General features: G+C 62.6%; 1 protein-coding gene across 1 annotated transcript; it reads left to right on the top strand.

Annotated features, from left to right (window-relative positions):
* The first annotated feature begins 1,155 nt into the window (after positions 1-1,155).
* Asphd2 (aspartate beta-hydroxylase domain containing 2) lies at positions 1,156-7,285 on the top strand. The gene is given in 4 exon segments (XM_042668489.1): positions 1,156-1,371; positions 1,373-1,943; positions 6,683-6,796; positions 7,135-7,285. Coding segments are annotated over 4 exon segments (1,011 nt in total). The 3' UTR covers positions 7,245-7,285.
* The last annotated feature ends 2,375 nt before the right edge of the window (positions 7,286-9,660 follow it).

Genomic DNA, 9,660 nt, shown 5'->3' with positions numbered 1-9,660 from the left:
TATGTGGTGCTGCGGAATCGAACCCAGGGCCTCAGCCATGCAAGGCAAGCACTCTACCACTGAGCCACCTTCCCAGCCCCTCCCTTTGCTTTTTTAAGGCTGGAGCTCTATCACAGGAGCTGCAGCCCCCCTTCCATCTTTTAGGTAGTTGTGAATGAGAGTCTCATGGACTTGCCTGCCTGGGCTGGCTTTGAACTGCAATCTTCAGATCTCAGCCTTCTAAAGTAGCTAGAACTCAGATCCTAGCACTGGCTGAGCAGGAACTCCATCAGTGCAGGCACAGCCTGCAGCTCTTTAGCTTCTGGTTATTTTTTGAGATGGTGTCTTGCTTTTTCTCCAGGGCCAGTCTGGACTTCAATCCTCCTATTTATGCTTGTCATATAGCTGGGATGACAGATGCACACCACCAGGCCCAGCTTTTTATTGATCACGGTGGGGTGGGGGGGAAGCCCTCACACACTTCTGTTGCCCGGGCTGGTCTCTAACTACGATCCTCCTGACTCAACCTCCCAAGAATGAGCCGGTTGCTCTGTGCCTGGCTCTTTGCCACCTATTAAGATACTTTGGACCCACATTTCTGTTCATCACAAAGCACTGTGTCTCAAGGTCAATCAGCCTATGAAGGAGTCATGGACGCTAGATACTGAGGCCGATGGGGGGGGGTTGTCCCTGTCCTGTGCGCCTTGGGTGACTTGTATAACCTCTCTGGGCCTCTGTGTTCTCATCTGTAAAGTGAGCCCACAGAGGATGGGCAACTGCTGTTGTCCGTCCCTAATGGAGAGGAGATGGGAGCGTGCATCTGACTGTTTGGGGGGGGGGGGGGGGGACTACCGGATGGCAGCGTGGCCCCAGACACCCGGAGGCTTTTCCAGGTTGCACACTGACCCGGTTTCCCTTCCTCCTTCTTTCCATGGCAGGTCTGCCATCTCCTGAGCGGCCTCGGCCTGGTCCTCGGCGCGGGCCCCCGCAGGCCGCGGGGGAGCCGGGCCGCCATGCCCCGCGCCTGCGCGCTGCCGACCCGCGCGGTGTGAGGCCCGGGCCGCCATGCCCCGCGCCTGCGCGCTGCCGACCCGCGCGGTGTGAGGCCCGGGCCGCCATGCGCCGCGCCTGCGCGGTGTGAGCCCCGCGCCCCCCCCCCCCCCCCCCCGCCCGGCCATGTCCCCCGCGGGGCCGGCCGGCTGGCCCTGGTCCCTGGACGGCCTGCGGGACTGCGTGGCCACGGGCATGCAGGCGGTGCGGGACTGGGACGCGGCGGCCGTGGGCGCCGTGGGCGGCCTGCTCGTGCTCTTCGTGTGGTACTGCTACCAGGTGGGCCGCGAGCCGCCGCGGCCGCACGCGCCGGGGGCCGCGCTGCTGCCGGGCGCCCCGGCCGCGGGGGCCGCGGGACGGCTGCGCGGCCTGCGGGGCCCCGGGCTGCGGCCGCGACCAGCGGCTCTACCGCAACCTGCAGGAGTACGCCAAGCGCTACTCGTGGGCCGGCATGGGCCGCATCCACAAGGGCATCCGCGAGCAGGGCCGCTACCGCGGCGGCCGGCCCTCCATCCAGAAGCCCGAGGTCTTCTTCCTGCCCGACCTCCCCACCGCGCCCTACTTCGCGCGCGACGCGCAGAAGCACGACGTGGAGCTGCTGGAGCGCAACTTCCAGACCATCCTGTGCGAGTTCGAGGCCCTGTACAAGGCCTTCTCCAACTGCAGCCTGCCGCAGGGCTGGAAGGCGCACGGCGCGGCGGGCGGCGAGTGGCTCACCTTCCACCTGCTCAGCCAGGGCGTGTGCGTCCCCAGGAACTGCAGGCGGTGCCCTCGGACGTCCCGCTTGCTGGGCAGCCTGCGCACCTGCATTGGGAACAATGTGTTTGGGAACGCCTGCATCTCCGTGCTGAGCCCCGGGACCGTGATCGCCGAGCATTACGGGCCCACCAACATCCGGGTCCGGTGCCACCTAGGTATGTTGCTCCTGGGGTGGGCAGGGGGTCCCCCACCCCGGGCGGCGCACCAGGCCCCTCTCTGGCCTGGATGTGGAGCCTTGCCAAAGGCCTAAGGTGCCTTGGGCAACATTTGGTGAGCTCCTCAGGAGGCTGAGACCCGAGGATCAAGGTTCAAAGCCACCCCGGGGCATTAGAGCGTGTGAGACCCTTACCCCTGATTAACCACCACCCCCCCAAGAAAAAAGAAAGAAGAGGAGCTGTGGTTCAAGTGGTAGAGGGCCAGCCCTTGATCAATAAAGCCGAGGGAAGCTGAGTGCTCACACCTGTCATCCTAGCCCCTCAGGAGACTGAGATCTGAGGATCACGGCTCAAAGCCAGCTCGGGCGCGAAAGTCCATGAGACTCTCATCTCCTATTAACCACCAGAAAACTCGGGCTGGGAAGGTGGCTCAGTGGTAGAGCGCTTGCCTCGCATGCATGAGGCCCTGGGTTCGATTCCTCAGCACCACATAAGCAAAAAAGAAAAAGGCTGGAAGTGGCGCTGTGGCTCAAAGTGGTAGAGCGCTAGCCTTGAGCTGAAGAGCTGAGGGACAGTGCGCAGGCTCAGAGTTTAGGCCCCACGACCAGACCCAAAAAAACAAACAAAAAAAAACTACCAAAAACTGGAAGTGGCGCTGTGGCTCAAGTGGTAGAGTGCCAGCTTTAAGCAAAACTGCTCATGGACAGTCCCATGCCCTGAGTTCAAGCCCTATGACCAACAAAAAAAAGAAAGAAAACAAGAAGAAGCTAAGGGATAGCACCCAGCCCTGAGTTCAAGCCTTCTTAGAACGAGCACGAAAGAAAAGAGGGCGGGGAGAAGGAGGGAGAGAGGGAGGCAGGGAAAGAGTACAGTTGTGACTGACATTGGGCCTTAAAGGAAACTGCTCTGTGTGAACCTAAACCTCTCCCCACACACCCTTTAGTGCCAGAAATCCAGCCCAGGGCCTCACTCACGCTCAGCCTCTGCTTGTCCTCAGAGCCACAGCCCCAAACCTGATTTTCAATGAAGTTTGGGAGCCAGGTGCAGTAGCTCACATCTGTAATCCCAGTTACAAGGTAGACAGAGATTGGGAGGATCATGGTTTGAGGCCAGCTGGGGCAAAAAAAAAAGTTAGCAAGACTCCATCTCAGCAAATAAACCAGGTTTGGGGACACGTGCCTGTGACCCAGCTAGGCAAAGACTCAGGAGGGTTGCAGTCCACGCTGGCTCCTGGCAAAAACACAAGACCCTGCCTGAAAAACGTCTATTAGCCTGACTGTCTACCAAGTACCAGGTCCTAGATTGCCACAAATCCCCACAAAACCCTCCCAGGGGTGGAAGGCGAGAATATTCTCCATCATCTGGTACAGTAGCCACCAGCTGCATGAGGCGGTGAGCACTTGCTGTCTTGTAAGGCACCCAAGGAACTCAAGTTCCAGATACTACCTCTGGCTGCCGGCTGCCGCCTTGGCCCAGGTGGCTAGGGACAGGAGCATCAGGGTTCAAGGCCTGCCAAATTCCAACTCCACCTAGGGAAGCTGGGCGTTGTGGTATGCATCTATAATCCCAGCCACTGTGGAAACCCAAAGTGGGTAGATTGTGCCTGGGCTGGAAGCCTGGGCTGGAAGTGAGATCTTATCTCAGAAAAAAAAAAAAACCCAGCAAGAAAAAAAGACAGGACTGGAGGCATGGCTCAAGGTGTAGAGCTCCAGGCTAGTAAGCATGAGGCTCTGAAGTCAGACTCCAGGACTGCCAAAACAGAAAAGGGAAACGCCTTTGCACTGTGAGACGGAGAGACCAGATCTCACCCAGCTCATCCTAAGGGCACAGGGCTGGGACACCCCCCCTCCTGCTGCCCCTCCAGCTTGGGGACAGCCCCCAGGCCACCTTCACCCACGTGACAAGACAGCGTCACCCTGCGCGTCCCGTCAGAGCCTGGCTGTGGGTTTCTGGGGGGATGGCGGGGCGGGGGGGGGGGTAGTTTCCTTTGCAGGTGCTTTGGTTTAGGGACCCCTGGCCTCACGCATCCAGAGCTACTCAGGTCTTCAGAAGCTTTCGGATGGCAGGCTGGGTTGGGGTCCCACATGTAGAGCAATTCTTGCTGCCAGACATCACCCACGCCGCGGGCCCGGTCTTGGGTGGTGTGCACCATGCACGTGTGCGCATGCGTGTTGGGTGAACCCATGGGGTCTGCATCGAGGCCCAACGCTTCAACCGTGGGCCCTCTGAGCTCCCAGCGCTGCTAGGAACCTTCTGGAAGAGGCCCAGCTGGGGTAGCGGCCTGTGCTGCTAGCCTGCGGCTGGGATTTCTCAGCATTTGCGAGTGTGCATTTACTGGGGATTGAACTCGCGGCCTGAGTGCTGGCTAGACCAGTGTTCTACCACTTCAGCTCTCCCCCCAGTCCCTTTTGCACTGGCTGTTTTCCAGGCTGGGTCTTGCACTGTGTCTGAGCTGTGGTCCCCTTTCTGTCACCGGGGACCACAATGCAGCCACTCGGTGAGATGGAGGCCTGAGGCCCTTCCTGTCCGGGCTGGCCTCGAACCCACAGCTTCCACATCTCCACCTCTCCAGGTGTGAGCCCCTCCCCACGCCCACTGGCATTCCCTGGGCAAGCCCCCCGCCCTGCATCTGCCTGCCGCAGGCAGCCCCTCAGCCACCCGGCCACACCCCTCCCTGGAGCCCCAGGACCATCCGCTGCCCCGCAGAGCGCAGTGCCAGTCTCCCAGAAAACCGCCTCAGCCCCCAAGCTTGCTGACGGAAGCCCGCGAGCGTGCGTGGCCGGTCCAGCCAGGTACACGCAATGTGGCGCTGTGAACCATCCAGAGGCTCGTGGCGGGTAGATGGGGGCAGAGCCCTTCCTCCTGCTTCCTAAAGGGGCCACGGACAACCAGAACAGCCAAGGCCACATGTAGGGCTGGTCTCTACCCCAGGAGCCCCCAAGGGCTGTGTTTGGGGAGCAGGGATCCTGTGTGCCCCCTATGCAGTTGGTGGTCATCGTGGGCAGGCGTGGCAGGCCGTGGGCAGGCATGGGGGGCCATGGTGAGGTCAGGGCTGTGGGCCGGGCAGGGGGAGGGCAGGAAGGAGGGCCTCGCAGCCAGCCCCGCCATTTCTGCACCGAGGTGCGGGGAGGGGCACCATTTGGTGGCGTAGAGGAAGGAGACTGTGTCCTGCCCCAGGGGTGAACCCAGGTCCCCACCCCACTCTCCCCAGGCAGAAGTCCGCCCAGGCTCACACAGGTGCAGCTGCCCGGCCAGCACCACGGCCCAGTGCGCGCCTGCTCCAGGCTCAGATGACTGCAGGAAAGCCCGGGCCAAGACCCGCAGGGAGAGCTTGAGCGCAGGGTTCTGTGAGGGCCGCCCTGCAGTTCCCAGCAGACCCCGAGCCCAGTCTGCTCGTTTGCTCTGTCTGCAACGTGCGTGTTGTTGGCCTGCCAGTCTGGCAGCCCTGGGCTTTGAACTCCGGGCCTTGTGCATGCTAAGCAGGTGCTCTACCACTTGCCCCTTTTCATTCAGTTAGGGTCTCATGCTTTTGCCCAGGCTGATCTCAGATCTCAGTCTTCCTGCCCCTAGCTCAGAGTAGCTGGGATTACAGGCGTGCACCACCATGCCGGCTCCTTGCAAAGTGTTGACGCAGCCTAAAAGCCTCATAGCATGCTTGACAGGTAGATAGACGAATGTCCCCCCTCCCTCACAGCTGGGTGGGGCCCAGAGAGGATGGGTGACTTCCCCCAAAGGCACACAGCACATAGGAGCAGGGCCATCAGCCTGCGTCCTCTGTCCCTCCCACTCCCCTGTGCAGCCATCCCTGGAGCCATTCATGGTTCACAGAGCATTCCGACACCGGGGCTGTTGGGGTCTTCCGGCCGGGGGAGGGGAGGACAGTGTCTAGTGCAGGGGTAGTGCACAAGCTGGAGGAGGAGCTGCAGACAGACAGACCAGGCCAGCACCTGCCCCCCCCCCCCGTCCAGAGCCCCCCCATGCGCCTTGCGTGGAGGTGGGCTGGGTGTCGCCATGGGCTGTAGGACCCCGAGGGGGCACACACTCTGCAGGGCCGGGCCCTGTGGGCTTCGGCGCTTGCATTTCAAACGTGTGGCTTGTTACACAGGCGCCAGACTGTCCTGTGCGTTCCCAGAATGAAGCCAGGGAGGCCAGGACCCAGCAAACCTCCGCGGATGGAGGATGGAGGCTGGAGGCTGGAGGTGCTCCATCCTCGCCGGAGCTCCACACCAGCCTGTGGCTTTGGTGACGGCTGACCTAGGCCGGAGCTGGCTGTGGAGAGCACCACCTAGGTCTGACCCTGGCCTCCCCCAAGTCCAAGGCCCTGCAGAACGGGAGGCCCAGGGCCGCGTGCCGGGCTGTGACTGGAGCAGCAGGAGCCCAGGGGCCTCCTCAGCCTCACCCGAGGCCCACGCTGGGCCTCCTCTCAGGCCGCTAGGATGCAGCCACCGCGGGCCGGGCCCTCAGAACAGCTCCAAGATGAGGCGTCCTTGGTCAGGACCACTGCAGCCGGTGTGCGCCTGGGTTCCAGCCTCCCTCCGCGGCCTCCACCCACAAAGGCCCGGCCTCCACCCGCAAAGGCCCGGCCTCCTAGCTCCATCGCCTTCCAACCCGGGAACGCTGGGGGATGCAGGCGCTGGGACCCGCGCAAGGGCTCCGGCCGAGAGCAGAGGCCCAAAGCAGCTTCTTCCCTGTGCCCTCTAACCTCCAGCCTCCCTCACTCTCCCTCTTTTCTGTACAAGGTCTGAAGACGCCGAGTGGCTGCGAGCTGGTGGTGGGGGGCGAGCCGCAGTGCTGGGCAGAAGGCCGCTGCCTTCTCTTCGACGACTCTTTCCTGCACACTGCCTTCCACCAAGGTGGGCACCCCCCCCCCAAGCAGTAAGCACCAAGGGTGTCCCTTCCTGTCAACCCCCTACACACACCTGTGTGCACGCATGCACACATGTACACGCTCACGTGTGCACCACGTTCCCACGACCAAGGAGCCAGCCTCAACTTGGTAGCTGCCATTAGCAGTCATTTGGGTTCCTGGGCTGGGCTAACTTAAAGACACTTTAAACGTCCAGCTGCAGCGAGGGAGCCGGTGCCCAGCCCTGCGCCCCTCCACCCTTGGATCCTGGCCTGGAGGCGGCATGGGCCGCCTGGAGCCCTGCACGCCCCAGCCCCGACCCTGCACCTCTCTGCCTCTCCACAGGTTCAGCAGAGGACGGGCCACGTGTGGTCTTCATGGTGGACTTGTGGCACCCGAATGTGGCAGCTGCCGAGCGGCAGGCCCTGGATTTCATCTTCGCCCCGGGACGATGAGGACGCCGCCTTTGCCGGAGCCAGTGAGATGGGCTGGCTGAGCCCAGCCCGAAGCGCAGGACCGCCGCGCCGCGCCGCGCCGGGTGCCATGCGCGGTGTGACACCGCCCCCGTCTCCTCGGAGCTGTCCCGGGACATCCCGCCGCTGGGGACCACATCCCGTGGCCGCCGCCGCCACACAGCGTCTCTGCTTCTATCTCCCTGGATTTGTTTTCCCCTCCAGTCACCTGCTCTGAGGTCCCTCCCTGGCCCAGCAGTGCACCCCCTCGGCCGCGAGTGGCTCGGACCCCGTCCACGTGCCCCCGCCACTCGGTTTCCTCCGTGTCCTAAGAGTCACCAAATGGTTGTCTGTCTGAACGTGATCCTGTGCAAGTTCCTTGTGGTCATCTGTAAAGCAAAACCAAACAAAACCAAGACAACAGCCGGGGATCTGGGCGTGGTGCTGGCGTGCGGGGCCCTCTCCATCTGCAGCCCTTGCACCCCGGCTTCTCGTGTGGGCTAGGGAGCCGTCACCCTTGCACCCGCCCCTCGGAGCCTGCCAGGGACCCCCTGGCGGTAGGAGCATTCCTCATCTACACAGCTGAGACCCAAGCGGGGCCCCCGCGGAGCCGCCTGGCCCTGTCCCCACTGCGCTGGTTCTGGGTGTGCGGTGGCGAGAGCCAGGCTGGCCACGGGGGCGCAGTGGGCCGGGCCCGCATCCAGTCATGCTCCAGGAAGCCTTTTCTGGCCCACAGAGCCCTGGATCTGCCCCTCGGTCTGTTCTGCTGTAGAGTTCTGTTGCTGATGACTTTCCACGTTCAAATGCGAGATTCAGACAGTGATCGGCTCACATCTGTCACCATACAAAAGTATGTGCCGAGTGGCAAGCCGTGTGTGCGCACGCACATGCACGCGCAGACGCGGGGAGACCGTCCCCAAGGACCTGGGCTCCCTGTGCGGTCCTCTCGGCCTCAGTGAAGATCACATCGTTCTCTTCCCAAAGGGAAGGGCGTGGACGCCCACTGGGGATGCTCATCTCGACAGCCTCCCGTGAGCGGCCGGCAGCAGCTGCACTCTCACGCTGTTTTGGGACTGGGTCCTGACAGCAGGGTCGTGTGCAGAGCTCAGGAACTGGACAGGTGCAGCCAGCCCCACCACGGGCCCGGCGTTCACGCAAGGACACACACCGCCTGCTGTGGGCTGGGCCTCTGGCGAGCAGGCAGAAGACACAGCACGTCCACCACCCGCCGTCTGTGCCGTGTCAGAGCCCCGACGTGCATGGTCCACGCACACTGCCCTACGTTTACAGCCTGCAGCCCATGGGGCCCGCCCACCCTCGGGGGATGTGCCAGGGCACAGGAATAAATAAAGATCTGAAACCAGACCCACTGTTCAAGTAGTGTTGGGGAGAAGGGGTGTGGGCTGGAGCCATGGGGGTGGGTGTCACTCTCCTCGGGGGATTGTGTTGGGGCCACATGCTGAGGCTGACGTGGCTGCACAGCTCTGTGTGCGCGTGTGCACACACACACGGCCCTGCATCCCACCCCATACAGCAAGGGAAAAAGCGGGGACAGGGCAGCAGGCGGCCTCTGGAATACCATCGATGTAAAAACCCAGGCTTCTGACAACGGGAAGGCTAATGGTCTGTCCGCTGGGACACGCCCCTCAGCCTTTTCTTACGTTAGCTCTTGACAGAGATGGTGCCTGGCACCCACTCAAGAGCCCAGTGCTTCGATCTGCTGGGCACCAGAAAAGGAGGCGTGGCAAGAGGGTGTGTTCCCCCTGGGCCTCAGCTGAGGGAGCCACAGCCGGGCTGCGGTGTGCTTCACCCCTCCACACTGTGGCTGGAGGTGTTCCTGTGTGAGGGGGGCCGGCCTCCTGCCTGCTGCAAACGCAGCCCTGTCTCCTACCCCAGGCAGCCGGCCCACCTCCCGCCACATCTGGCAGAGGCCCCGGCCCCTCCTACGGCCCAGCTCCCGCCCCCACCGTCCTGCCCACGGCCCAGCCGGCTTATCTGTTCAGCACTTATTTATCTCTGCACTGAGGGGGTGGAGCCCAGGGCCCCCCCCACCAGCTGCTGTACCCTCAGTGCCTCCGGACCCCAGTTTTGAGCCAGCTAGGCTAGAACAGCCCCTGCTAAGGCCTTGAGTTTGGGGGCCAGACCCATCGGCTCCTCCTGGGCCCCTGGGCTGCCTGACTGGGCAGAAACTGGACACATCACCCACCAAGTTCTTCAGCAGAACCAATGAGGAAAAAGTGGGGCTCCGTGCTGTAGGATGGGAATCTAGAGGAAGGACCTGAGGCTCAGAGGGGGCAAGCACGTTCCCTACCGCTCCCCTCTCCAGTTCCATAAAGCAAATACGGCGATTGGAACATGGGGCCTTCCCGTTGTTCCACCTGCACTCTACCCCTTGGGCTTGGCCTCCAGCCAGGCTTTT

This window comes from Dipodomys spectabilis, unplaced genomic scaffold (assembly GCF_019054845.1).
Source record: "Dipodomys spectabilis isolate Male_0828 unplaced genomic scaffold, ASM1905484v1 ptg000439l, whole genome shotgun sequence".
NCBI classification, from domain to species: domain Eukaryota; kingdom Metazoa; phylum Chordata; class Mammalia; order Rodentia; family Heteromyidae; genus Dipodomys; species Dipodomys spectabilis.
Note: the sequence above shows the minus strand (reverse complement) of the source record. Positions and strands in the feature narration are given on the sequence as shown.